The 27,098-nt window shown below is 56.6% G+C and overlaps 11 protein-coding genes across 11 annotated transcripts; 9 read left to right on the forward strand and 2 right to left on the reverse strand.

Moving 5' to 3' along the window:
• Positions 1–54: 54 nt before the first annotated feature.
• HETIRDRAFT_16010 (uncharacterized protein) lies at positions 55–597 on the forward strand (the record flags this gene model as incomplete). Its single annotated transcript, XM_009547469.1, has 1 exon — positions 55–597. A coding segment is annotated over one exon (543 nt), but the record flags the coding sequence as incomplete, so codon positions are not given.
• Positions 598–1,126: 529 nt separating this feature from the next.
• Positions 1,127–4,636, reverse strand: HETIRDRAFT_319029 (uncharacterized protein; the record flags this gene model as incomplete). The annotated part of the gene is made up of 13 exons (XM_009547668.1): positions 1,127–1,207; positions 1,267–1,402; positions 1,458–1,638; positions 1,694–1,826; positions 1,880–1,983; positions 2,038–2,177; positions 2,230–2,547; positions 2,602–2,682; positions 2,736–3,042; positions 3,094–3,889; positions 3,946–4,111; positions 4,162–4,264; positions 4,315–4,636. The coding sequence occupies 13 exons, from the start codon at positions 4,634–4,636 to the stop codon at positions 1,127–1,129; spliced, it is 2,868 nt and encodes a 955-aa protein (XP_009545963.1).
• Positions 4,637–4,699: 63 nt separating this feature from the next.
• Positions 4,700–6,318, forward strand: HETIRDRAFT_458811 (uncharacterized protein; the record flags this gene model as incomplete). The annotated part of the gene is made up of 3 exons (XM_009547669.1): positions 4,700–5,040; positions 5,105–5,420; positions 5,482–6,318. The coding sequence occupies 3 exons, from the start codon at positions 4,700–4,702 to the stop codon at positions 6,316–6,318; spliced, it is 1,494 nt and encodes a 497-aa protein (XP_009545964.1).
• A 249-nt stretch (positions 6,319–6,567) lies between these two features.
• Positions 6,568–13,426, reverse strand: HETIRDRAFT_104677 (uncharacterized protein; the record flags this gene model as incomplete). The annotated part of the gene is made up of 11 exons (XM_009547670.1): positions 6,568–7,453; positions 7,513–8,220; positions 8,357–8,418; positions 8,478–8,498; positions 8,548–12,669; positions 12,724–12,785; positions 12,849–12,957; positions 13,012–13,074; positions 13,104–13,212; positions 13,280–13,300; positions 13,362–13,426. 11 exons carry the CDS (start codon positions 13,424–13,426, stop codon positions 6,568–6,570), a joined length of 6,228 nt encoding a protein of 2,075 aa, XP_009545965.1.
• A 378-nt stretch (positions 13,427–13,804) lies between these two features.
• Positions 13,805–15,033, forward strand: HETIRDRAFT_409298 (uncharacterized protein; the record flags this gene model as incomplete). Its single annotated transcript, XM_009547671.1, has 4 exons — positions 13,805–14,714; positions 14,745–14,786; positions 14,808–14,862; positions 14,902–15,033. Coding segments are annotated over 3 exons (1,002 nt in total), but the record flags the coding sequence as incomplete, so codon positions are not given.
• A 132-nt stretch (positions 15,034–15,165) lies between these two features.
• Positions 15,166–16,218, forward strand: HETIRDRAFT_451127 (uncharacterized protein; the record flags this gene model as incomplete). Its single annotated transcript, XM_009547672.1, has 4 exons — positions 15,166–15,217; positions 15,345–15,439; positions 15,640–15,799; positions 15,878–16,218. 4 exons carry the CDS (start codon positions 15,166–15,168, stop codon positions 16,216–16,218), a joined length of 648 nt encoding a protein of 215 aa, XP_009545967.1.
• A 321-nt stretch (positions 16,219–16,539) lies between these two features.
• HETIRDRAFT_232534 (uncharacterized protein) lies at positions 16,540–17,115 on the forward strand (the record flags this gene model as incomplete). Its single annotated transcript, XM_009547673.1, has 1 exon — positions 16,540–17,115. A coding segment is annotated over one exon (576 nt), but the record flags the coding sequence as incomplete, so codon positions are not given.
• Positions 17,116–21,170: 4,055 nt separating this feature from the next.
• Positions 21,171–21,362, forward strand: HETIRDRAFT_318319 (uncharacterized protein; the record flags this gene model as incomplete). Its single annotated transcript, XM_009547674.1, has 1 exon — positions 21,171–21,362. The coding sequence occupies one exon, from the start codon at positions 21,171–21,173 to the stop codon at positions 21,360–21,362; it is 192 nt and encodes a 63-aa protein (XP_009545969.1).
• Positions 21,363–21,481: 119 nt separating this feature from the next.
• Positions 21,482–21,865, forward strand: HETIRDRAFT_417458 (uncharacterized protein; the record flags this gene model as incomplete). The annotated part of the gene is made up of 3 exons (XM_009547675.1): positions 21,482–21,505; positions 21,551–21,622; positions 21,644–21,865. 3 exons carry the CDS (start codon positions 21,482–21,484, stop codon positions 21,863–21,865), a joined length of 318 nt encoding a protein of 105 aa, XP_009545970.1.
• A 585-nt stretch (positions 21,866–22,450) lies between these two features.
• HETIRDRAFT_124951 (uncharacterized protein) lies at positions 22,451–22,666 on the forward strand (the record flags this gene model as incomplete). Its single annotated transcript, XM_009547676.1, has 1 exon — positions 22,451–22,666. The coding sequence occupies one exon, from the start codon at positions 22,451–22,453 to the stop codon at positions 22,664–22,666; it is 216 nt and encodes a 71-aa protein (XP_009545971.1).
• Positions 22,667–22,864: 198 nt separating this feature from the next.
• Positions 22,865–23,155, forward strand: HETIRDRAFT_317250 (uncharacterized protein; the record flags this gene model as incomplete). Its single annotated transcript, XM_009547677.1, has 1 exon — positions 22,865–23,155. The coding sequence occupies one exon, from the start codon at positions 22,865–22,867 to the stop codon at positions 23,153–23,155; it is 291 nt and encodes a 96-aa protein (XP_009545972.1).
• Positions 23,156–27,098: the final 3,943 nt, after the last annotated feature.

Here is a 27,098-nt window from a genome sequence, read left to right on the forward strand (position 1 = left end):
CTCGACCCGGCGAGCCCGACGCTCCCCACCCCCAGCGCGTCCGCCGCCAAATCCCTCGTCGAGCACGGCTACGACACCATCGCCCCCGCCTACCTCGCCTGGTCCGCGCCCCGCCCGACCTCCACCCGCCTCGCCCACCTCACGAAGCTCCTCGCGCTCCTCCCCCCGGGCGCGCGCGTCCTCGAGCTCGGCTGCGGCGCCGGCGTGCCCAGCACCCAGGCCCTCGTCGCGCATGGACTCGATGTCACCGCCGTCGACATCTCCGGCGCGCAGATCGCCCTCGCGCACGCGCACGTCCCCCAAGCGACCCTCGTCCATGCGGACATGGCCGCGCTCTCCTTCGCGCCCGCTTCCTTCGACGCCGTCGTCGCCTTTTACTCCCTCTTCCACCTCCCGAGGGACGAGCAGGGGCCGATGATCGCGCGCATCGCAGGGTGGCTCAAGGACGGCGGGCGGCTGCTGTTCAACCTCACCACGGACGTCGGCGATCGGATGATGGAGGACTGGATGGGGGTCAGGATGTTCTGGAGCGGCTTGGGCGTCGACGGAAACAGAGACATGCTCAAGAGGGATGGCTGGGCCCTGACGATCATAGAAGACGAGGTGGCGGTAGAGAAGGTCGGACGCGCGGAGGAGATTTTTCACTGGGTGTCCGCGGTAAAGAACGATCAGCGCACGCAGGCCGACTGATTGGACAGCATCTGTCGGACACGAAACGAACTTTCCTCCCTGTCGAGCTGTATTTATTTATTTCGCATCTCTGCACCCCTTTATACTACCAACGTTTGTACTCTACATCGACACCAACGCCGCCAAATATAGTGCTACAGTGCGTTCACGAGAGGTCAAATCCGGCACCCGAGTACACGGCTTTCAGCAGCTTGTCGCGCAAGACCGCCTCGCTTCGGTAGACTGGCAGCTGTCGACCGCGATCAGCGTTCAGTCCCCGCGCGACTAACACCGGAAAACCCGCCTACCTTTAAAAGATTCACGCAGGTGCTGGACGTGGGCAGACGCGCCTGGTCCATGCCCGCGTCCCTGATGGAAAAGTTGGGATAGAGCTCCTTGAACCCTCTACACACCGATCGTTAGAAAACGTCCAGGCGCAGATGCGCAGAAGGGCAACTTACAGCAGCGGCGGACGCCCCACGCTCGTGACGAACCGAAGCAGCGCGCGGCGCTGTTCTTGATCGAACGACTTGACCACCTATATGACAAGGGCTACCTCTTGACCGGAACTGCGCGCAAAAAAGGGACACCACTCACGTTCCAAAAGGCGACTATCGTCGGGTTGTCGTCACCGTACACGCCGCCATAGTGCGTGTTCGCCCTCAGGTCGTCGAGGTCGACGGGTGCGTTCACACCGCCAAGCAGGACCTGAAGCTCCTGCTGATTGAACATCCTGCATCGTCTTGGCCTCAGCCCCGGTCACCCGAGACGCGCGCGCGACGACTCACCGAAGCCATTTGGGGTCGATCACGTCCGACAGCCCTTCGAAAAACGCCTCGCTCTGACGCTTGATTTGTGCCGTGAGGCGATAATGCGACATGCGGTAGATGTACTCCAGCTTGTTCTCGCGAGTGACGGGCGTGTTGCTCCCGTTGGGGCATAAGTCAATTGTTTTGGCGACACCGAACTCTGACAACGGAAGCGGCATCAACATCAGCTCGACATCAGGATGACGCACACGCACCCTCCTCGGTGACGGCGAAATTCAACGAGAGGTCCTCTGGATTGCCTTGATAATGCTTCAGGAACATGAGACCCTGATAGAGCTCTGGATCCAGCGAAGCGAGATCGTCGAGGAAGCTCTGCCTGCCCAACCACTGCACGCCCCGGTTAACCTCCCGTCACGCGATCATAGCGCAGCTGAGCCCACCTTTGCTAGGAAAAAGCCTGCAAACGCGACGTCGACCAGGATGCCCTCGTAGAGCGCCTTGCCGAGGATGCGGCCGATGAAGCGGTACCAGTTCAGGCTGTGAGCTAGAGGAGGCCGATGAGCCTACGACGATCGAAGCGAGTGTCTAGACGGCGTACGCTCAGTCGCATACGAGTGCGGATTCGGATACAACTCGTTCTGCTTGTTGGTGAGCCACAGCCCGCGGTCGCTGTGAAACACCTCCTTGCACAGATCCGTGAGGAACTCCTTGAACACGCCGCCGCCGTCGATCCCGGCCCTGTGCGGCGCAAGGTCAGAGTGCACTCGACGAACGGGCGATCCACACTCACTCGACCTCGCCGAACTGGTCGATAAAGGTGATTTTGATCCGGCCTTTGAGGTTCGCCTCGCCCAGCTTGTCAAAGCCGTCCTCGGCGATGTGGCCCCTGCGCACGGTCGCCTCGGTCGCGTAAAGGAACGTGTCTGGACCGTGCCCCAGGTTCCTCTCGTCGTTGTCGATGAATTGACGGAAGATGGCGACGCGAACGTCAAAGGGAATCGCAAAGGGGATGTTGTTGAGGATCCCGAGGCGCGGAGAAAGGTAGGCAACTTGTCGCTTACTGAGCGGCCGGGCGCCCACAGGCTGCGAAAGCTGCTGGTCCTCGAATCTGTCGCAGATGATCAGCAAAGACGTCGAGTCGAGAGGAATGGGCGCTGCCTACACTGCGGCTTCAATGAACGAGGACAAGTCGATCTGCGAGCTGATCAGCCAATGGTCGGGCGGCGTGAACGACTTGCGAGAGCTAGACCCACAGGAATGAGGCCCCATGCGAGCATCGACGAGCACAGCACTCACTCTCTGGCATGGATGGCCTGAAGGCACTTTGTCACCTTCTCTCTCAGGCCCTCCCATCTAAGGTGAACCCCGGGCACCGAGCCCTGCTGCACGTTCGTTTGATCCTCGCGCCAGTAGAGCGTAAACGCGATGTTCAACAACTGCCGTGAGAACGAGGAGAGCTCGTCGAGCGAGAGGGGGTTGCGCGCAGACTGCGGCGCGGCGGCGGCGGACGAAAAGAATTCGTCGTCGCCCATGGTCACAAGAGACTGAGTGTACAGATCGACGAGGAACACCAAGGGAGGCCATGACGGCGCATGGACGGGATCTGGAGGGAGCGTGAGCAGGGACGATATGAAAAATACAGACCATGACGTACCCATGAGGGTCGCAGTAGTCTCGTCGCGTCCCAAAGGCGAGCCTCGAACGTACGTCTTGTAAAGCTCTCTCACCATGCCGCCATTCGTGGAGGTGACGACCGCGCTGAGAATCTCGGTGGATCGCGACGGCCACGCTGCGCATACGGCCAGGAGGAACTCATAAATCAGCGGGCGCGTCGACGGTTGGTGTTGCGTGGCGACCAGGATGGCATTCAGATGGGACATGGCCGGGACGGTCTGCAGCCGCTTGAGCGTGCGAGAGTCCACCACGGGAAGTGGCTCAGGAGGCGGTGCAAAAGACGAGACGGAGACGACGCGCGGGCCCTCGTCTTCAGAATCAGACCCTGCATCAAATGCGTGCTTGCCGATTGTGGATGCGGCGCTGGGAGGAGACTGGTCAAGCGAGCCCACAGGCACTGAATTCACGATGGCGATAAGGATGCGGATGTAGGCGGTAAGAGCGGGGGTGGGGAGCCCAGGCTGTTTGGAATAACGAGGGGGGACAAAGGCACTGAGGTTAGCGAGGAGGTGAATTCTGCTATCTACGGAGGAGAGAGACGCGACGAGCTGGGCGGGAGAGACGACGTGGATCGAGGAGATGGGGAGACGTGCGGAAAAGGTAGTGAGTGCGGTCAAGGGAAGACGATTAGGGAGGAGAGGGATGGACAGGATGTGCTCCAGGAGCTGGGCGAACGATCGCGAGTACAGATCGGACAAGGCCTTGAAAGTGTACAGTGGATGTGTTGTGAGGGGAACGAGGAGTACAAGAGACGGAGCTTTCTTCGATTCAACAGGCTGTGGGATGAGCTTTTAGCGCATCGTATGGGCAGGAAGTGAAATCTCGGGCGCACGATTGTGGAGATCGCTCTGGACAGGAGTGGGTACAGATCGTGATGGAGGAGGTATTCTAATATCTTTGCGTTCAGGCTGGATCCGAGTGTCCCTAGAAGATTAGAGAGAGAGGTGGAGGAGAGAAGGATGTCGAGCACGCGGAGGTGATCGACTGCATAGGGAGATCTGGGCGGAGCTGAGAATACTGCGCGCAGGCGCCGAGACGGAAGACGTACTGTGGGTCGTCGGCGACGGACCGGAGAAGGAGGAGAGCGGCTTGACGGGTGAGGACCAGCCAGCTATGTTGATCGGACGAGGTTGCGTTCTTAAAGAAGGCCTCTGAATCTGATTTAAGCGAAGACGTCAGTGGAGGCATCGGGGGGTCGCACCTTGACCGCCATTCAAAATGGCAGCGGACCACTGGCCGAGGACGGCCTGGTCTCTGCCGATGAGGACCAGGCAGCGCAGGCCGGTGATGCTGAGCACGTCCTGGTCAAAGAGGGACCTGAGCTGCTGGCGCACTGTCCTTGACTGGTGTACGCCTCTGAACCAGGCCTGTATTCGAATCACGCTCTCGAGGCGTTTGCGGGAGTTCTGGCGCTCGGATCGCAGGGCCTTTGCCTGGTTAATGATGGCGGCGTGGGACGACGCGGAGTTTACGCCGCCGAGATTTATTCTGCGCCGCTTCTCGTTTCCAAGGAGGGGAAACATGGTGTGGATGGGAGAGGGGGAGGGAGAGTCAGCGAGAGTGCGCGGCCCACAGACGCGTAAGTAATGCACCCAGGTCACGTGCGAGGCGCCTGCGCCGTGCCGCCACAGCCTCTCTCTCCCAGCCGCTCACTCTCCTCCGATGCGTCGTTCATGGAACTCTACAAGCTACACACCTATCCAGAACCCCGCCTCCGCATCCTGCCCCCGAGGCAGTCAGACTCGCCAGATCCGACACCGTCTGGCTCTGCGTCGTCCTCGGGCTTGGCTAGCTCGTCGGCCACCGCGAGCACGCCCGTCACTGTCTCCTCCAGCGTGAGCGCGAGCGCGTCCCAGTCGACGTCCCAGCGCTCGTCCGTGGTCACGTCGGGCAGCAGCTCAGACTCGTCCTCTCAGACTTTGTCGTCGTGCGTGTTCTCCTCTCCTCCTCCGACGAGAAACGCCGCCGTGCTAACGTGCCTCTAGTTCTAGTTCCAGCGCGTCAGATACCACCACCCCGCCCTCCACCACAGATACCCCCACCTCGTCCTCGCCCCCCTCGTCCTCCTCCACCTCCACGGCCACCCCGACCACGACCTCGGACCCTCCCACCAGTTCTTTTGTCACGAGCACGAGCACGAGCACGAGCACGAGCACGCCCGAACCCACTTCTTCCACAGACACACCCACCTCCACCTCGGAATCCACCTCGGAATCCACAACCACCTCCACCAGCACGACCAGCAATGGTCCCTTTACCACCTTTACCTCTCTCATAACCACCAACATCAACGGGACGCCCACGACCGTAAGTGCACCGCCTCGCCGGCCCCCAAATTGAACCTCTTGATCCCCGTTTGTTCTCCCAGATCCCCACCACCATCGTCTCGTCCACCGCCTCGCAGCACACCACGTCCTCCCGCACCGCCGTCATCGCCGGCGCCGCGCTCGGCGGCCTCGCTCTCTTCATCCTCGCCCTCGCCGTCCTCTGGGCCCTCCGCCGCCGCATCAAAAACCGCGAGTACGCTTCCCTCCTCCACCGCCACAAGCCGCCCCCGCGCGCCGTCTTCCTCGCCGGCGAAGACATGGGCGATCCCGCCGCCGCCGCGCGCGCCCCGTACCGCGACCACGACGACCGCGACCCGTTCGCCGCGCACCCCGCCCACGCACAGCAGTACGAGCTCCCCCCGCGCCTCCTCCGCGCGCGCGCCTCCGACTCCGGCTCCATCTTCCAAGAGTCCGTCTGGCCCCCGCCCGCCCCCGGCAGCCGCCTCCGCGACCCGCTCGCCGCCTCCGCCGCCGGCGCAGACGACCTCGGCTCCATCGTCGACCGCGTGATGGGCCCGCCCACGCCCCCGCGCCTCCGCGGCGGCGCAGCCGCCCACGCCAGCGTCGACTCGCTCTCGCTGCGCTACGCCGCCGGCTCGGACCGCGGCCACGACCGCGGCGAGAGCCTGAGCTCCCAGGTCGAGCTGCTGCCCTTTGGCGCGCACACGCCGAGCCCGCTCACCCTCACCAACCCCGACGCCCACACGGACGACGACGCGCCGCCGACGCAGCCGCCGACGCCGGCGCCCAACAGGACTTGGGCCGGGCGCCCGCCGACGCCCACGAAAACATGGCTGCAGCGCTCCCCGAGGGATCGGAGCTCGGGCGGCGGCACGATCGCACACGGACACGAGGCCAGTTTCGGACAGGCGATATAATAGACCGCGCTCTTGCTTTAGTGTACACATCCTGTATTCTTCCCTCGTGGCGTCCAAGGTGACGAGATAGTATAGATAGATACCCGGCTATCGTAATGTGAGCGCCGGTCGTGCGGGGACGGCAAGCAAAGAGAGCGTCAGAAATACAGGCAGAACATAATAATCGTGAGGCGCGTAGTATAGCAGGAGAGGAAAAGGGGGTGCCGCGACAGCGTCCGTCTAGGCCGAAACGCGCTCGGTGCTCAGTGCTCAGCGGGCGCCCGCCGGGATCGAGTCGTACGAAGGCGGAATCTCGTTCGGGACGTCCTCAGGCGCGCGCCCGCCGTCTCGATGCTGCACGACGCCCGAGCCGGACGCGCCCGCGCCCGCGCCCTCCTCGCCGTGGTTCGCCAGCACGAACCCGCCCGGCCCCCCCGGCGCCATCTGGCCGAAGCGCTCGCCCAGCGCCTCGCGCTCCTTTGCGCTCCGCGGATTCTGCCACGCGCCGGGAGCGGGCGCGCTGGAGGTGTTGCCGGTCGAGGAGTGCGTCGTGGGGAGCGAGGGGCCGGGGGACGGATGGCGGTAGTCGCCGTACGGGAAGGCGCTGCCTGCGGGGCTGGTGGGCGGGTAGTGCGAGGACGCGTCCGAGCGCGGGTACTCGCTGGGGTCGCTGTTGGACGGCGGGGCGTAGTGCGAGGCCGAGTGCGGGGGACTCCGGCCGTATGCCGCGCCGGCCCCGGCACCGGCGATGCCAGCCGTGAGCAGCGAGGATTTGCCGTCTTGGTGCTGCCTCATCGCTGTGCCGTTTTCGGCGGCGGCTGGACCGCCCAAGGCGGTCTGGGGCTGTGCGGGGTTGTACGCGTATGGGGTGACCTCGGGGGCGTCTGCGAGGTCGATGGGGCCGTGGCCAGAGTGACGGACGACGCGGTCGGGGTCAAAGTTTCCGTCAAAGTCGTCCTTGCGGGACTTGCGGCGCCAGAACCAGGCGAGGAGCACGAGGAGGGCGAGGCCGACGACGCCGCCGACGACACCGCCCGCGATGGCGCCCGTATTGGATGAGGACGATGAGGAGTGGGAGCCGGCGGCGGCGGTGGCAGCGATCGTCTCGGTGGTCGCGATGACGGTGGTGACGGTTTGACCTTGGGCATTTGTTCCGCTGAAAAAAAAAAAAACTCAGAGAAGATGAAGGAAGAAAAGTGGACGGGGCAGACGTACATGAAGGTCGAGGACGCTATGGTCGTTACTGGGGGCGCAGAAGAGAGTGCTGCAGAAGAGGCGGCGGCGGCGGAAGAAGAGGCTGCGGCAGAGGAGGAAGCGGCGGCGATGGAAGATGATCCAGATTGAGAGAGGGAGGTGGCAGAAGCGGGGGTGGTGGCAGGGGTAGTGGATGTGGCAGGGACAGAGGAGGAGGAGGAGGCTGTCTGTATGTCTGAAGACGAGGGCGGTGTGGATGTGGAGACGGGAGCAGCGGATGTGCTGCTGTCGGGGGTGGAGGATGGAGGGGCGGAAGTGGAGACGATGGATGAGGATGCCGGGGCAGATGAAGCTGGAACGGAACGGGTCGTCAGCGAGACGGACGAGGAGAAGACGGACGAGGAAAGCGGAGGACCAGAGGACGATGCTCGGGCAGAAGAGAAAGAAGAAGAAGAGAAAGTAGAGAAAGAGAGAGAAAACGAAGAGGAGGCACCTGAAGACGCGGCAGGACTGGTCGCGGAGGCCGAGTCCGACATGGTGCACCGGGAAGGAGGGAAAGCAGGCGGGCGACAGGAAGCGGGAAGCGACGGAAGCGACGATCGAGTACTGTAGGACGAGGGAGGAAAGGCGACGGCCACTCGCGGCGCCGTAATCGGCCACACGCGGCAGCCACGCTCCCTCCAGCCTTCCCACGCCCCTTCGTACTCGTACATCCAGGCGCGGTAGTGTCTATGCACAGCACCGCTCCAGCTCAACCGGAATCAAATATATCCACGTCTGTCTGAGATCGACAAGACACCGTCGTCGACGGCCATGCATCGTCTGTAGGCATTCCTGTTGCTTGCCACGCTTATTTCACGCGTACTCGCCTCGCCTCGACGCGCTTCCAGGGTTCATGTCATCTTTCATGGCTCCAGTCAAACTGCCCTGGCGTCGCGAAATGTTTCATTCCAGCACAATACATACATCAACGAGCGACGCTACACCCCAATATGAATGAACGGAACCTGCGCTCAACAGTCAGCCACATTCCACCCGACCTCGCGAATCGCTTACCCAGCGGAACATCTGCGCCCCCGACTGCTGCAGCGCACGCGCCGCCCGATGCACCCCAACGGCCGCGTCAGACGACCGCGCAGGCCGAGCGTCGTCTCGAAACAGGTACTTGTACACCTCCCTCGCCACAACCGGCCCGTCCTCGTCCCCGATAGAATACATCGTCGCCACGATCGACCGGAACCCCGTCACCTGCAGCGCAGCCGCCAGGCTCATCGACTCGTTCCGCGCGACAGATCCCACCGCCGTGTGGCACGCGCTCAGATACGCAAAGTCCGCCTGCGGCAGCCGAGCCTGCATCAGGGCCTCGATGTTCAGTTGCCCGACGTGACCCAGGTGAAACGTGCTCAGCAACGGCTGTCGAGCGTCGACGGTCCCGTGGCAGCAGAGGTGCACCCAGCTGTGCGTCTGGAGGTGACCTAGCACAGCGGCTGCCGAGGCCGCGCTGTCGACGAGCGCGGTCACAGGCAGAGACGCGAACTCTCGAAGAACCTCGATCTCCGTCTTCGCGCAAGGCAGATCACAAAACCCGGCCGTTTCGCTCTGCGCCACGGCCAGTATTCGCGCAGAATCAGCTTCTATGGAGTTCCTTGCACGGAGCAGGGCTGCGAGAGTAGGCGTGTATGATGACACGACGATGTCGGGCAAATTCAAGCACCCGCCTTCATAGGGTCCCGCCGCGTGTATGGGCATGTCTGCCGCCCCAGCCATGCACCAGAACAGACGCTCCGCCATGGCGCCGAGCTTGTGTAGCTCCTCAATCACGGGCTTGGCGATCGTCTTCCAGAGAAGGCGCAAGGTCTTGAGAAGTACAGAGTCCATCGCACGCATGGTGTCCCTTGTAGGATCATCCTCGAGAGACTCTGCAGCGAACGCCAACTCTTCCTGCGCAGATTCGAGCCGTCGAAAGTCGGCGTCGGGCAGAGGGACGTGGCGGATGCCATGAGCGACAGTCAACACGAGCGCATCACAGCGGTCTTCGCACAGGTTCACGACCACGACGGGGCCATCGCGCGCGATCCCCTCCAGGTCCGCAAACCTTGTCAGTCGCATAAAATCGCCGAACCCATCCAGCTTTCTCACTTCAGCGAGCAAGCCCTCGTATCTCTCCGCGAGCTCGCGGTGGTGCCGCTCCGTGCGGTCAGGATCCCTGATGCTGTCGATCGTGGCAAACGTGTATGTCACAGATTGTACCCGCATGATGCCTTCGAGTTCATCGATGGTCGCAGACAGTCGGCCCGCGAGGGCAGGCGAGACCTGGTGCAACTTGTCCATGGACGGCCGAAGGCGTAACGTCTGCTGCCAAACGACGGACCGGCCATGCTCCAGCAGCTCTATAGCATGCTCTAGCTTTCCCTCTTTGATCGCGTGTGCGGCCGCGCGCGAGCTTTCGATTGGGCTCTTCGCGAGAATGTCGTGTCGCGCCTGCACGGACCGCCCCAAGTTCACCGTGCGAAGCTGTTGCTGCAGGCGCGCGTCGAACACGGCACCAACATCAGAGGCGCGATGGTATTTCGTGGCGACGGCCTCCCACGTCCTAGTGTGCCGCAGACAGTGACCGCTCGGAGCAGTCGTCGAGGTTGCCGCCTGAGCGTACATGCGCAGGCACTCATCCAGGTCACTCACGTCTCCTCGCGATTCGTACCTCGCGTATACGACATCGCCCCAGGTGACCATCACGCCCGCCAACCCCGGGTGCATCTCCGGGACCAGCGAAACCGCGAGCTCGGCCCATACCGCCGCCTCGTCGAGCGCGTCCGCGTTGGCTTCTTTTTTCGAGACCTCTAGCAGACACGCAGCAAGACCCGCGGCCCAGAAGGGGTACCGTGGGTGCCGTGTGTCCGTCTCTGCTCCCAACGCGTCTCGACAAAGGCAGATGGCTTCGACGAGATCCCCCTCGGCCTCCTGAAGCTGGTACCGTCTCTTCAACGCATCTCCAAGTCTGAAGAGCGCCTCCGCTCTGTCCGGGTGCGTCTCACGCCGTTCTTCCGCCACGCCTCTAAAGAGCGCAATTGCCGCATTCAGGTCCTCCAGCTTGCCCCCGTCCTCCCACATCACCAAGGCGCACATCCCTTTGGCTGCCACGGAGTCCATCATGTTCTGATCTTCGCCTTTGAAGGCCTCGTGGGTCGCCACAGCAGCACATGCAAGTGTCCAAGCGGCCTTCAAATCCTCCTCGTTCCCATGTACGACGAAGCGCTGTCGGAGAATCGTGCCCTGCAATGCCAGGATCACAGCCAGCAACGGATGGTCCGCACCACAGAGCCTCAGAGCGTCACGACCGACGCCCGCCGCCTTGTCCAGCACCTCGCCGTCCCCGGTAGCATCATGATATGCGACGAGCGCCTTGGAGAACCGCCAAAAGACGATCATCTGGATCATCGGATCATGGATTCCGCTCTCTGCCAGGAACGCGCGGCAGGCCTCGATGGCTAGCAGTATATCTTCTTGTTGTCCCAGACGCCGGAAGCGGGCCTCCAGCGACATGCTCAGCGAATTGTAAAAGGCGAATCGCTCGGGACCCGTGAAGCCTGCGAGACATATCTTGAGCGCGCTCACCGACTGTTCGAGGTCCAACAAAGCGCCAAAGTGCGTGTAGCGCATGTACGAGGCGTGACTGAACGCTGAAAGCGCCCTTCTCAGCGATTCAGAGACAGGCGCAGATAGTCCAGGTCCATAGCCGAACCCGCGGAGCGCCTCCCAACAAAGCCCGACCGCTTGGTCCAATACATCTAGCCTGTTCGTCGCGACTAGCGCCAATGCATGTGCAACGCACGCGCGGGCCCTCTCCTGGCTTCCATGCTCCATTGTAGCGATGTCTCCAAGCGCGAGCGCCGAGCGCCTGAACGCGCGCGCGTAGTCTTCCATCTTATCGGCGGGGTTGCTGAGCGTACGATGCTCGACACGGAATGGGTTTACCCAGAGAAGTTGAGGGAGGACGTGCCGCATCGGCTGGGCGGTGGCATCGAAGGCGAGAGCTGCGGAGTAGAGACTGGAGGTGCGGGACTTATCATGAGGGTCGTCGAACGGGTGTGGTAGTTTTTTACGCGTGAGCTCGGTAAGCTTCCGCACGGTATGCCAGGAGCCCCTGATGAGGCCTTGTGCGGCTTCAGTGAGCCGTGACGCCTCTCGTGCAGCATCCTCCGTCTCGATCATTCTATATTGGCGCACGAGCTCGTTCAAGACCTTCAATCGGCTACTCACTCCGATACCTAAGCCCGTCAGCCTCTCAGCCTCCTTGACCACCTTGATCCGGTCCCTCGCAGATGAACCCCGCTCCCTCATCGCGGTTTCGAGCGTCATCAGTCGTTCGGGGCAGTTTACGTGCGTGGTTGGGGCAAGGGTGGTCATCCTGCAATGTAGTTTCAGCCACGTGTCGATGTCGGGCAAGAAGGAGCCTGTCTCGTTCAGATGTGTCTCCATCGTGCTCAGCACCGCACAGTCCAACCCTGCCTCGCGCTGCCTTATTTCCTCTGCGAGCTGCTTTGCCTCTTGGAGGTGCTCCGGCCGCGAGCTGCGGTCATACATCATCAACAGAACACTCGCAAGGGAGGTGATAAGGTGTTTGTCGGCATGGGAAAGCACGAGCGCCTGTCGCATCAACGATGCACGCTCCTCCAATGCCAACGTGAGATACCACAGGTCCGAACACTGACACAGGGCCTCGAGGGCACGAAGGAGGCCGGCAAGGTCTTCTCCCTCGCGAACGTAATGTCGTGTGTGAAGAACATCACGATAGACGGAGACCTTCTCCTCCAAGACGCTGAGTGAAGGAGGAGAGGCGCAAAGGAAGCCCAAAAGCTTCGCCGCGGCGAGGCGGTGGTTGAGTGAGAGGGCTGGTGAACAGTAGAAGATCTCGCGCGTGAGCGCTGTGAATATTTCTTGTCTGTTCTTCGCGACAGCTGACATCGACTTGCCAAGGCCGCTGTCTTGGTCGCTTTGCTCTTCCAGCACTTCCAATGTGCGCCAGATCTCTCTATGACATTCGCTGTGCGCTCTCAAGTCCGTCAAAGCATCGTCGCGATGGCTGGACACCCATGAAAATATATCCGTGCTCTCCAAATTCGATACGAGCTTCTGTTTGAGTTGGATGACAGCGTCGCAAGGACCGATGGGTCGGTTCTGTGCATCGTGAGGTTGTCAAAAGAATAGGCAGTGTGTTCAAAACATACTCACTGGGGGTGCCGTTTCGATGTCCTTGTCTTGTCCGCTGCGGTCACTCGGCGTGATCTGATCCGCTGTAAACAGTGCGTTATGCTCTGGCGGCCACATGACTCCCTTCCTGTGAGCTACCGACTTACCTCTCTCATTGTCAGATCTCTCGATAACGTCTGCTCCCATTGTACGCAGCTCCTCCTCCTCGCGGCGCTGCTGATTTTGCATTACTGCAAAGAGCATCTGTAGCATTACCTATGGCATCTAAAGTGAATCGAAAGTCAGCTATCGGTAAAAGGCTGTGCATACCTGTGCGCGGAAACTGCGTCCATCGTCGTCGGGCTCGTCGTCCATAGTCCTGTAGCCTCCAAGCTAGTTAGTTTATGAGTTAACTATCTCACTCGATGTGGAATGTCCTCTCGGTCACTGAGGAGCGACTGGTCGTAGGGCGTTGAGAGGAAGATATCAACCATTGATGAGCGCCCGTCGTTGGCTAGAGACACGATCAAGCTGTACAGAAAGCGCAGTCATTGTACGGCACTTCTTATCGTACCGCTAGAGATAACGAGAAACCGACGGAGCGGGGGAACTTGTGAGGCTGCAAGAGGTGGAAATTATCAGTGAGAGTGCCCTGCATGAGGGGAGTTACGTGACGTCACTTGGTCGACGCAAGTTTTGCGCTGTCTTTGCCACCTTTGCTTCTCACACGCTCGTCGTCCTCCATGGCGGAGGAGTTATCGGCCAGGTAGAAGGCATAAACGGTGGTTGGGGGGCGTGCGGAGCACTCACCTCGATCAGAACACGGACCATGTCTTTCGAAGCAGCCCAACTGACGCCCAGTTCCTGTCCTGTCCATGACTCGTCGGCGCTCCGTCTGCGGGCGTTGGGCAGGATGCCGGAGGCCACGCGGAGGAAGTGTGTACTAGCGGGACAGAGGATGCCGCAATCGTCTGTATGTATGTGTGTCCTTGCCGGTCCCACGGCCTTGCCCATAGTCCTCGCATCATGTTCAGCCGTTCTTTGCCCTCTACAACCATGCACTTATCATATTCTCTGTACAACCTCTTCTACAGCGCATTCCACTTCCGCTTCCTCTGGCGTTCAAACAACTCTTTCCCCAACGACCCTGCCTACTTCCCTGATTGCCCACAAGGTATCAAGCGTCATGTGCTCAACTGGGCGCAGCTTGTCTCTGCAGATACCATTCCCTACGACCGCCCGTACATCGCCAAAATTAAGCACTGTAAGCGGGAGCGCGGTGTCTGGCACGAATTCCTTATCATCGAGTTTATCTACCCCATTTCAGCCAGTGCCACCCGCATCGTTCCCGTCATCGTTGAGCGTACAATCGAGACCGGCCAGATCCCCCATGAGATGATCCGCCCAGGGGTCGTCGACCTTTCCGCTCAGACTGGCCAAATGAATGTCAAGTCTGAGCCCGCCTTGTCCCACAAATCGTCCTACACCTCGGTCGACTCGTCCATGACCTCTTCTACCTACGCCAACATCGAATCCTCCTCGATACCCCCTATGGGGGCGCCCGCGCTCGACTACATCTACGTCCCGAAAAATGGTGCGTCTATCAACAGCATCGACAAAAAAATAGGCGGCCCGTACCAGGTCTGCCGCGAGCTCACGTTCACCTCACGCGTGACGGATTATAACCTTGCCGCCCTGCTGGTTGCGGTGCATGAGCACTCGCCTATTTACAACATTGTCTCTCGACAATGTTACTGGTATGCGGCCGTCATCTACGACGTCTTCTGCGCCCGCTTCGGTGGCAGATCAGTTGATCATCCACTCCGTGGCCCTCTCCGTGCCGGGCGCTTCCTCACAATTTTCACCATCCAGCCCAAAGACCCACCGCTGGAGTACATTCTGCCACGTTACGATTACCATTTCACGAAAATTGTGGAAAAGGCGAGGACTAATCCGAATACTGTGAGGTTACAGGCAGCGGAAGCAAGGGCGAGGGAGGAGGCAGCGGCGAGGGTACAGGCCGACGCGAGGGCGAGGGAGGCAGTGGCGAGGATACAGGCGGCGAGGGAGGAGGCAGCGGCGAGGGCACAGGCCGACGCGAGGGCGAGGGAGGACGCAGCGGCGAGGAGGAGGTTAGAGGATGAGATTGCCTTCCTCCGACAGCAGCTGGCGGCGCAGGGCAGCCATGCTGGCCTATCCCATGGGGCAAGATAGACTCTATTGGTTTGTTTCCGATCTCTGTTCCGCGTCTGTTTTGGTTCGAGTGCTTTCGATGCTTTCGGTGCTTTCAGTGCATGTACCCGTTCTGTACGCATAGTCTTTCTCTCATAACATGCGATGTTTTCCGCGGTCCCACATCACCGGCGATCAAGTGGAAGGACCTCTTCCGCCCTCAACACCACGACTGCTCGTTCTCTTTCCGCCTGCACCTTCTCGTCCTCGTCAATGGACATCTCACACCCACACCCACACCCATGACCATCCATGGTCTCCGCGGGCACGGACTCGAGGACGAGGCCATCGACGAGGGATAGAGGTATGTTGTTGTCTCTCACTCCAGTCCACAGACGTACTTCTCGTATTTGACCTGTCTGCCCTACCCTTCTGATTCTACGACCCCTCGCCCATGCCCTGTCTGTGCCAACGTCGACATCCCCTGCTAGCCTGCAAGCCTGAGACTTTCCGACAGGCCATCGTCCACATCCTCTTCTTCCTACGGGACGATCGGTCGCAAAACCAGCACTTCGAACCTTTCATTGTGAGTTACCTTTTGTTCCTTTTACTTCTCGATACCCGTTTCCTTCGCGCTCTCTTTCTTTTGCACTCTCAGTGATGCAAGCGGACGACAGGCCTCCGCCGAGGCCCTGAGAAAGCTTGCATCTTCAAAAGCCCTGTTATCTGCTGCCTTGACTTTCTATCTACTGTATTTTTTTGATTTAGCTTGCAAATTTTCCGTAGACACTCACATTGTTGAAAACCGACACCACGCCCGCCCGCCCACTCGCTCGACCTCCCGAGCGTCGATTCCGCCCTCGCGCCCGCACACCGGGCTTGACGCACTCTGCGCGCACGCCCCCGCCCTCGCCTGGGACCCAAATCCGCATGCGCGCGTCCCCTCGTTCCCTCGAGTCCACGCCCACTGCCCACCCAGTGCCCGACCGCCTTGGCCGTTGACGTGTATGCTCCCGCCGCCAAGCCTATGCGCGCACGCACGTCTCCTCGACACCACGGAAGATCCCCTCGTTCTCCATCCCTCGTCTAGCGCCACTGGTGACTGTCCCTACACCGTCGCCGAACCTCCAACCCCCCGCTTCCGCTGCACTTGCGCTCCGCGCCCGCGCACAGAGCGTCGCGAATATCACAGCACGTCGAGAGGAGGCCGAGGAGCCGCTGACGGCGAAGAGTGAGCTAGGAAGGAGGAAGGAGGCCGAGCGTTACCGAGGTCCGTACTTCCCTCTCTCACCCTTTCCTTCTGCCCCTTGCCCGCCGCCGAGTGCCCTCGACCCACTGGAGTTCTTGAGCTCTGTTAGAAGTTAGCCCATCAGCACTGTACTTACGATACGGTATTTTCCGGATTTCGTTACTTATGTGACCGTACCGTTACCGTGACACCTCAGCGTCTTCTGTTCATACGCTGAGGTGAGTATCCTGCGCGCTCTGGTAGCCTTATTGTATCCTAACGTATCATCCTAGGATTATCGTGCAGGTACATAAATACATACACAGCGTCTTCTGTTCATACGCTGAGGATTATCGTGCAGACTTCTGACAGGTTATGGGCCCTGCATTTGCCTAATGAATCCCCAGAAGCACGCTCACTGATCTTACAAGATCTTCCCACATCGAAGCTGATCCAAGATGGCCACAACTACGAACTCAGTCATCCCCATCGAGCCAAAGTTGAAGGACCGAAAGAGTTACGGTCTTTGGGCTTTTAAGATGGAGAGAGTACTAGAGGCACGCGGAATTTGGAACGTCGTTGGTGGCGATACCGTCACGACGCCATCTACCGACGACCCAGCCTTACCATCGTGGAAGGAGAGAGATGCGAAGGCGAGGGCGCAGATCGCTCTCTACGTCGAGGATGCACTGGTAATTTCAATCATGAAGGCAAAGTCGGCGCACTTGATGTGGGAGATTCTCCGCACGCTCTTCGCCGAGCAGAATTCCCTCAATCAGTCACTGGTCGAATCACAGTTCTACTCAGTCCGTATGTCCCCCGGCCAGGACGTGAAGCTCCACCTGGACCTACTACAGGACCTCTACAACGAAGCCGTCGCCGTCGGCTCCCCACTCGAGGACAAAATCCTCGTTCACCGGATTATCACCTCCCTTACCTCCGATTACGACTCCCTCATCAGTTCCATCACCGACACGTCCAAGGTCACGTCCGAGCAATTGATCGCTCGTATCATGCTGGAAGACCAACGCCGCCGAGTCCGCGATGGCACCGAAGCAAACAGCGGCAACGTCGCCCTGCGGATGGGCGATAACGTACGTGGAAGAGGGAGAGACAGGGGAAAAGGATACGGAAAGCATCGCGGCGGGGGCCGAGGCAAAAGTAAAGGCGGCAGCAGCGGGAGACAAGTCGAGTGCTACAACTGCCACCAGCTAGGGCATTACGCACGCGACTGCCCCACAGGCAGCAGTAGGGGAAGACCTGTAAACAAAGACCAGTCAAATCTAGCAAGCGAGCGCGAAGCGTCGCTCTTTAACTTCTCTTTGCCGCCCGAACAAGCCCTCACGACGAACGCCAAGCCAAACACCTGGGTCGTTGACTCGGGATCATCATCCCATGTTGCAAAGCGGGAGGAGATGTTCGCCGAATACTCGCCAGGCGAGCGCACGATTGAAACGGCCAAGAAGGGCCACACAATGCGCGCTGCCGGCACAGGCTCCGTCACCATTTCGACTGGGCAAGCCAGCAAGCGGGTAGACTCGGTGCGGCTGCGTAATGTGCTGCACACGCCCGACGCGACAGAGAATCTACTTAGCGTGAGCAAGCTCGACCGCGCCGGGGGATCAGCTGTTTTCGGAGGGGGCAAAGTCGTCCTGCTGAACAAGGATCACAAACGAATCGGATCCGGGTCTCTCGTCGGAAGTCTCTATTACCTGGATACGATCGGCCGCCCAACGACAAACGATCAGCCTCCTACACCACCACCCATCACCCCCGAGACCGCTTTCGCCGCCACCTCACTAACGCGAGCCTTATGGCACCGGCGTTACGGCCACCTAGGGCAAGGGAACGTGGACCTTGTCATTTCGAAGGGTCTCGTCGACGGGATCAAGCTCACATCAAATGAAAAGGCGCCGACGTGTGAGGACTGCGTCTACGGAAAGCAACACCGTAAGCCTTTCCCGAAGCAGGCAGACCACCGGGCAAACAACTTACTGGAATTGGTCCACACGGACGTATGTGGCCCAATGGACAAGAACGGGATCGGGGGCGAGCGGTACTTTGTCACCTTTACCGACGACAAGGCCCGTTTCTCCACCGAATACCACATGCGGCAGAAGAGCGAGGTGCTCGACCGCATGAAGCAGTTTAAGGCCATGGCGGAGAAGCAGACCGGCCAGCCGTGGAAACGCATCCGGTGCGACAACGGCACGGAGTACCTCAACAAAGAGGCTCTTGACTGGTTGAAAGCAGCGGGCATCGCCTTGGAGATGACGGCACCATACACCCCGTCGCAGAACGGCGTCGCGGAACGCCTGAACAAAACGATCGTGGAACGCGGCCGCGCAATGATGCACGAAACCGGCCTTCCACGATTCCTGTGGCCGGAGGTGGTGTCAACATCGACCTATTTAAAAAACCTCGGCCTGACCGTCGCACTCGAGGGCAAGACGCCCCACGAGGTATGGACCGGCCGGAAACCGAACGTCAAACACCTTCGCGCATTTGGCTGCAAGGCGCTCGTGAAGATACCTGACGAAAAGCGCCGCAAGTGGGACGTCAAGTCAACCGAGTGCGTGCTGATAGGGTACTACAGTGACGCAGCCTACCGTTGCTACGAGCCGCGGACCCACAGGATCGTGAAGTCGCGCGACGTCGTCTTCTTGGAGGACGACTTGCCGCTGGCGCCGCGGAAGCTGCCCGTGGCCGAGAGGGGGGAGAACGACTTCCATGTTGCCCAGGAGCCGCCCACGGACACTCCCCCACCTCCCAAAGCGAGCCCTGACAACCCTAAAACGAAGTCGCCATCAGCCCAACAACCACCACCACCCGTCCATCCTCCCGACCACCCACCTTCAGAGGGGGCACCAGGAACGCTGAAAACGCGCCCAGGAGCCGCCCAGCAAGCGCCGCCCGAGCCGCCTGAGCTCAGAACGAGCACACAAACAACGGCACCCGCCCAGTTCACTCTGAGAAGGAGTGAAAGGGCACGAGAGCCCTCGTCATTGAGGAAAGCCGCAGACCTGCAGGAGGCGACCAAGCGAGCTCGCAAAGACACGAATAGAGAGGCGAGGGAGCGACGGAAGGACCGGGAAAAGAAACGAGACGAGGCAGCGCGCGACGAGAGGGAGGAGGCAGAGGCAGAGGAAGACGAGGCAGCTGTCGAGCGCTCGTTGTTCACAGCGGCCGTCGAGGCAGCGCTGTTGACGGCGGGTGAGGAGCCCCGCAGCTACCAGGAAGCCATCCGAAGCGCAGAGCGCGACGACTGGCAGAGGGCGATGGAGGAGGAGTACGACGCCTTGTTGAAGAACAAGACGTGGGAACTCGTCGAGCCGGCGAAAGGCCGCAAGCCGATTGGCTCGAAGTGGACCTACAAGGCCAAACAAGACGGGCGCTTCAAAGCCCGACTCGTCGCCCAGGGTTTCACGCAACGCCCCGGCGTCGATTTCCACGATACTCACTCCCCAGTCGCTCGTTTCGAGTCGTTTCGACTTGTTTTCTCACTTGCTGCCAAGGAGAACTGGCTCCTCGAGCAGATTGATGTCAAATCCGCCTACCTTAACGGGAAACTCGATGAAGAGATATTCATGAGGCAACCCGAAGGTTTCCAGGTCCTCGGGAAAGAGGACTGGCTGCTCCGCTTGCTCAAATCTCTCTACGGCCTAAAGCAATCTGGTCGAATCTGGAACAGGATGCTTAACGCCGAGCTCCTGAAGCTCGGATTCACCCGCTGCCGCTCAGACTCCTGCGTCTACCTCCGGGTTTCAAACAAAGGCCGTACCATCATCGTCATTCACGTCGACGACATGATCCTGGCTGCGAGCACAAAGAGGGCGATGACGGAACTCAAGGAAGACTTCTGCGGGCTCCCATTCGAGACCACGGAACTGGGGGAACCGCGCACACTGCTCGGTATGACAGTCTTCCGGAACCGAGACAAGGGCATCATCTCGCTCTCGCAGACGCACTACCTCCGTAACGTCCTGGAGTGTTTTGTGATGATGGACTGCAAGCCCGTCTCGACGCCCATGGACCCTAGCACCCACTTGTCAAACGAGCAGTCACCCCGGCTCTACTCCGCGGAATGGGAAGAGATGCAGAAATATCCGTACGCCGCCCTGGTGGGGGCGTTGATGTATGCGGCGCTCGCTACGCGCCCCGACCTTGCCTACACGGTCAACACTCTGGCACAGTACATGTCAAACCCCGGAATGGAACACTGGCATGCCGCAAAACGTGTCCTGCGGTACGTGAAGGGGACGTTGGACTTAGCTCTGACATATGGGGGAGACGAGAACGACTGGATCCCCGTTGGCTACACGGACGCCGATTTCGCAGAGAGCCGAGATAACCGCCGCTCGATCTCCGGATACGCTTTCTTCCTTGCCGGAGCAGCGATTTCTTGGAGCTCGAAGAAACAACCTACCGTCGCTTACGCGACCGCCGAGGCAGAATACATTGCCATCTCGCACGCCACAAAAGAGGCACTTTGGCTTCGCTCACTGCTCTCGGAACTCGGATTTCCCCAGTCTTCCCCCACCCTTATCCGCTGCGACAACCAGGCTAGTATAGCCATGTCGAAGGACCATGTCTACCACGCTCGAACGAAGCACATTGACATCAAGTACCACATCATCTGAGAGAGGGTCGAGATGGGGGAAATCCGTCTGGAATATGTGCGGACGGACGAGAACGTGGCGGACGTTTTGACGAAGGGTTTAGCAAAAGGAAAGCACGCCTCATTCTCCACTAATCTAGGCCTACTGCCGGGCTAAGGGGGAATGTTAGAAGTTAGCCCATCAGCACTGTACTTACGATACGGTATTTTCCGGATTTCGTTACTTATGTGACCATACCGTTACCGTGACACCTCAGCGTCTTCTGTTCATACGCTGAGGTGAGTATCCTGCGCGCTCTGGTAGCCTTATTGTATCCTAACGTATCATCCTAGGATTATCGTGCAGGTACATAAATACATACACAGCGTCTTCTGTTCATACGCTGAGGATTATCGTGCAGACTTCTGACAAGCTCGCGCACTCGCCCTTGCCTGCGACCCACACTTGCTTACGCGCAACTCCTCCAGCTCATGCACACACGCCCGACTTCTAGTCCACCCCTCCGCTCACTCCTCCCTCGTCCTGCATCATCGCGGACACCGCATACGCGCTCGACCCCGCATCCTCAGATCGTCACTTCACCTCGTCCTCTTGCTGATGTGACCTCTCGACCCTCGCGCACGCTCGAACTCTCGTTCGTCGACCGTCCCGTGCTCGATTGAACCTCATCGGCTCGTGGCTGAGAAAATGGAAGAGGAACGGTGACGGCGGCGGCGGCGGCGGCAGAGAGACAAGCTGGGAAGAGGGATGGGCGCGGACGACGACGACGGGCGCACGCTCGATGAGGATGCCGAGCGGTACAAAGGTGCGTGCCTCTCGCCCTCATCCTTCCCGCCCACCTGTTCCTCAGCGTCCCGTTCCTCAGCGCCCCGTTCCTCAGCGCCCCGTTCCTCGACCCTGCGCATGCACATCCCTTCCGCACGTCCCTTCCCCAGACATGCAGCCTCATCAGCTTTCCTTCTTTCCCCTCTATCCAACTCCGCTGACTCCTGATCGCTCTAGAACACCTCCTTGCGCAAGTCCTCTGGCTTTCAGACACAACCTCCATCCACAGCCCTTCCATCCATCCTACCTCCCGCCCGCACGTCCGATGACCGGTTGCAACCCTCTCGCCTCCTCCATGAGCGCCCTCGCTATCAGTCCCGCTCCACATCCCCTCACCTAGGCCCAAAGCTCCCAGAACGGCAGCCTGCTCTCGTTAACCGCGTCCCTCCCTGCCGTCGCCTCGCCTGCCGCTGCTCTCCCCACAATCCAGACCTCTGCTGTCCAGCCGCCTCCGAGCTCACATGAGCCCACGATACCCTCTCCCTCGTCGATCGCCTCGACACCTCGTTGCGCTCTCTCTCCATTGCCTCAGAGCCCCCGCTCCCGGGTCCCGTCAACATCGCCGATCAGCGCCTCGTCCACCCCGCACACGTCGCCATCCAGCTCATCATCTAGCTTGCCAATCCCCAGCTCCCGCACACCCCGCGCCTTCTCTACGTCACAGAGGCCAACTGCCGCCGCGTCAACCTCGCCGCGTCCGGGTCCTCCCCCAGTTTCCTCCCCGCTCCGCCTCCCACGACTGCGAGCGCACATTCCGCGCAGGCTACGGCTACGAGACCTTCGACGATGCCCCCCGCGTCAACGACTGCTTCGAGTGCGGACTCAAGTATGGTGATGAGAACTTCCTCTATGTGCGTACTTGTCTCTGCCGCTTCGTCCATCCTTGACCCTCCTTTCCTCCGCAGCACATGGGCATGACCGACGCATGGGCCATCGGTCTCCTTGCCATTCTCCTCCTCCAGCGTGCCGCAACCGCAGCGATTATCGGTATCCCCCACCCCGCATCCGTGTATGGCCCCCGCACCTGTTCATGCTCTTGATCCCCATGGGTGATGCCAATGAGGGCGAGGCCTACCGCTGCCTCGAACGCGCCGCCTACTTCAACTTCGTGCCTACACTGTACAAGCTCGGCCACACATAGGAGCTTGCCCAGCTGCCGTTTCCGTTCGATCCCGCCGTCCTCAACGTCACCTAGCTCGCACGGCTTATGCGGGTCCTCCTGGGGCAACGCGAGCTTTGCGCTAGTGTACCCTGAGCCCGAGATGAGCCGGAGCGGGAGGTTACGGGTGGGTATAGGTTACAAAGGTTCTACGTCTCCCGAGAACTGTAGGTGCCGCTTATGTCCTCGGGCACATCCAGCTCGCTCATGCCTCTGCTGCACCCGCTATGTCAAATGTGTACTCATGTTTCCTGTTCTTTTTCTAACTGTTGGCGAAGGTTGTTCCCAACCCCGCTTCAACTGACGATTTCCTCCTCCCCGTTTGCACCTATACCCGCCCTCCTCCACCATTGCCATCCCTCTACGCACCCCTACTCCTGTCGCATGTGCACTCTGTGCCCACATACAGAAGGTATGTACCTCCTGTTTGTATCCTTTCCACCAGCCCTCCCTCGACCTGTGTCCTCTTGATTCCCTTGTCCCCTCAACTCTTCGACCATCAATCCTGCCCTCGAGCCCATAAGCATACGTGCATTCTATTCTGAAAAGCTAGGAAGTTCAGGGTAGGATAGGGGTATGGCAGGGCTAAAGAGGCCATTAAGAGGTAAAGAAGCCATCCATGCCAATATGTGGCTGATATGGTGAGCCTGTCCATAGCTAGATAGGCTTGTTATGTTAGCTATGTATTGGCAGGGCTAAGTTCCAATATGTGCCTGGTTAGGTTATAAGAGGCCATAGGTGAGGGTTTTTGTTGTGAAGGCATGTTATAAGCTCTATATGGACTAGCATAAGAAAAGGGCAGCAGTGCTGCCTGGGTCACTACATAGACTAGTACAAGGAAGAGGGCAGCAGTGCCACCCAGGTTACTACATGGACTAGTACAAGAAAGGGGGCTATATTTATTTAAGGATGGTTGTGCAATAGATCATGATGTGCTTGTCACAATAATTGCATGATTAGCAATGTTTTAGACATGATTTACTATATACTATTACTAAGTAAAGTAAGGTGACAAAGGTTAGTTAAGAGGGTGAGGAGGTTCCAGAACAGATCTCCTTGTTTAGGAATATAGGATAATTTTGTTGGGCACTTTTCAGTGTTTATGCAAGGTAGTTATATGAGGACAATTATGCAATAGTTCATGATATGCTTGTCATGATAATTATGTGATTGGTGACATTTCAGATGTGATTTGCTGCATGCACATTACTAAGTTGAGTCAGAGACAATTTGTTAATAGAGGAGGCACAAGAATATATCTCCTTGTCTAGAGACAGAGAATAATTTTGTTGGACGCTCTTTAGTGTTCATGCAAGGTATTTGTATAAGAATGATCACACAATATTTTGTGATGTGCTTGTTATAATAATTGCATCATTGGTAACATTTCAGGTGCAATATACCATATGCTGTTACTAAGTGGAGTAAGATGATAGCTATCAGTCAAAAGGATAAGGAGGTTCTAGAACAGATCCCTTTGTCTAAGGGTAGAGGATAATTTTTTTGGACACTTTTTAGTGTTTGTATGAGGTATTTATATGATAATGATTGTACAATAGTTTATAATATGCTTGTTGTGATTATTGCATGATTGGTGACATTTTAGGTGTGATTTACTATAAGCATATTACTAAGTCCAATCAGAGATAGGTTTTCAGTTGGCCAAGTTAATAAGTGAGCCACCAACCTCATCTGGAAAAACACCCCCTTGTATTAGCTCTGGATTATATCTAATAGTGTCTAAAAGTATCTAAAAGTGTTAATAGTATCTAAAAGTGTCTAATTTCCTAATTGGGAGCAACATATTGTGAGCATTGGATTGGTTTCTAATTTCATGATATTAGCACTAATTCTATACTAAGAAGTCTTTAATTATTAGTAGGAAATAGTAAGTACTACTGCTCTATCAGTGAGAAGGTAAAGATGTGGCACATTCTATACTATTTTAGCACATTACCTCTCCTTCATATATGCCTATACCATTATCTTGTAGCTCTTTTGCTGACTTTCCAGCTGCTTTTATAAGGGATATAGAAAGAGAGAAATGTGCATTGATGCCCCCAGCCACTTTGTTGACAGCTTGGCAGCTGTCACAAGAGGCTATAAAGACCTAGGTACCTTGTCCTTGCACACAAGATCATTAAAGTTGTCATTGTTAGCCAATGCCTGCTACCGGTCATTAAAGAACACAACATGTGGGTTGGACTTAGGGATATGCTATATGCAGCCTTATAGACCTTGTCTATCAGTATAGTGGCTAATACTGTCTTGTGCAGCATACAATCATCATCACTATTGATATTATAATTTTTAGCACTATTTATATTGTTTATTGCCTTGTTATACAGAAGATGCTCAAACTTGGTGTTTTCTTCTAGCTATTAGGTTGTGGAAAAGACAGTCATATTAGTATGTGGTGCCAGAATAATATATTTGCCTACCATATAGGAAATATATGCATTAAGCATATTAAGATCACCTCCAACAATCTTGTGCTTATTTATATATAGGCATGCCATACATATACCCTTGTCCCCACCCTCTACCTCATTAGTGGCTATCTGGAAAATCCCTCTCTCTTATTGGGTCTTAATTATTGATAATCATGTTTTTAATCAAATTTGCAAATTTAGATAGCATTGTCTATACTAGTAGAGTCCCATTGAATATTACACTCAATCATAATTTTACACATTCTCAGTCTAAATTGTGTAAGTGCCATAATTTATTTTTATCCTATATAAAGTGTATTATTTGTTTTTCATTGGTTTATTATCTTCTTAGCTGGTGTTCAAACTAAATCCTGAAAGACCTGACTTTTTAGGTATTTATTGACCTATTTATTTATAAGATAGAGGAAAGATACATGTTGAATAAGTTCAGAGATGTTGAGGTTGCCTATATTATGTCTACTTATTTAGATTACCAAGTTCATATCTTAGACCTTGTGGCTTAGTGGCTTAGAGCATCTGTCCTGGGTACTTGTATATATGAGGTTATTGGTTTAACTCTGGCAAAAGGCAAGTTTGTTATAAGGTATATTCTGTGTTTAGGTATTTAACTAGTGCTTTAATAGACATAACTCTATAAGAAGGCTATAAAAACTATGATGCTTGATTTATTATTATTATTCCAAAATTCCAAGTTATAATCAATCCTAATAATTCTTAATTTAGAAAAATTATGTCTAATTAGAACAAATTTAGAAGGGGGGTAAGCTAAAAATGTCTAATCCTAATCTTTCATAATTCAGTATAGTAGGGCATCAATTATAGCTAATTAGAGCTTAATACAAGAGGGTGGTTTTCCAGATATATGCTCTTGGAACTAGAATCTTGCACTATCTGTCCTGCTTGTCCCACTCTGTTACTCTTTCTACTTGTCCTGCTCATCCTGCTTGTCCTGCTTATTCTGCTCCTCCCACACCTCTTATCTCATTAGGAAAACCTCCTCTTTGTATTAGCTCTGGATTATATCTAATAATGTCTAAAGGTATCTAAAAGTGTTAATAGAATCTAAAAGTGTCTAATTTCCTAATTGGGAGTAACATATTATAAGCATTGGATTGGATTTTAATATTAGGAACCACCTCTTTTTATAGCTGAAAAGATAGTTTCTAATTTCATAATATTAGCACTAATTCCATACCAAGAAGTCTTTAATTAGCAGCAGGAAATAGTAAGTACTACTACTCTATTAGCAAGAAGGTAAGGATATGGCATATTCTATGCTGCTTCATTATATTACTCTTCTTTATATATGCCTACTATTATCTTGTAGCTCTTTTGATAACTTTCCAGCTATCTTTACAAGAGACATAAAAAGAGAGTGTAATATATTGATGCCTCCAGCCACTTTGTTGGTGGCTTGGCAGCTACTATAAAAGGCTATAAAGACCTTGGTACCTTGACCTTGCATATAAGATTACACTATGTGCACCATGGGTTTTTCTTAGGATAAACCATGGATAAAACCATAGATATGGATAAAGCTTTTGTTCTAGTTTATCTACTGAAACAAAAGCTTAAGGTTTACCCAATATTTTATCACACCCTATAATAAAACACCGAACAAACCTTAAGTTTTCCTTTTAGTAGTTTCCACAAACAAACCCAAGCAAAATTTCTATTTACATTCGTGGGTTTATCCATAGTTTATCCCAGGAAAAACCCTGTGATACATGCAGTGTCATTGAAGTTGTTATTGTTAGCTAATGCCCATTGCTAGTCAATATAGGATACAACATGTAGGTTAGGCTTAGGGACATGCTATATGTAGCCTTATAGACCTTGTCTATCAGTGCAATAGTTAATACTGTCTTGTGTGGCACACAATTATTATTGTCATTAATGTTATAATCTTTAGTGCTATCTATATTGTCTATCACCTTGTTATGTAAAAGATGCTCAAATTC

Source organism: Heterobasidion irregulare (genome assembly GCF_000320585.1).
Source record: "Heterobasidion irregulare TC 32-1 unplaced genomic scaffold scaffold_05, whole genome shotgun sequence".
NCBI lineage: Eukaryota > Fungi > Basidiomycota > Agaricomycetes > Russulales > Bondarzewiaceae > Heterobasidion > Heterobasidion irregulare.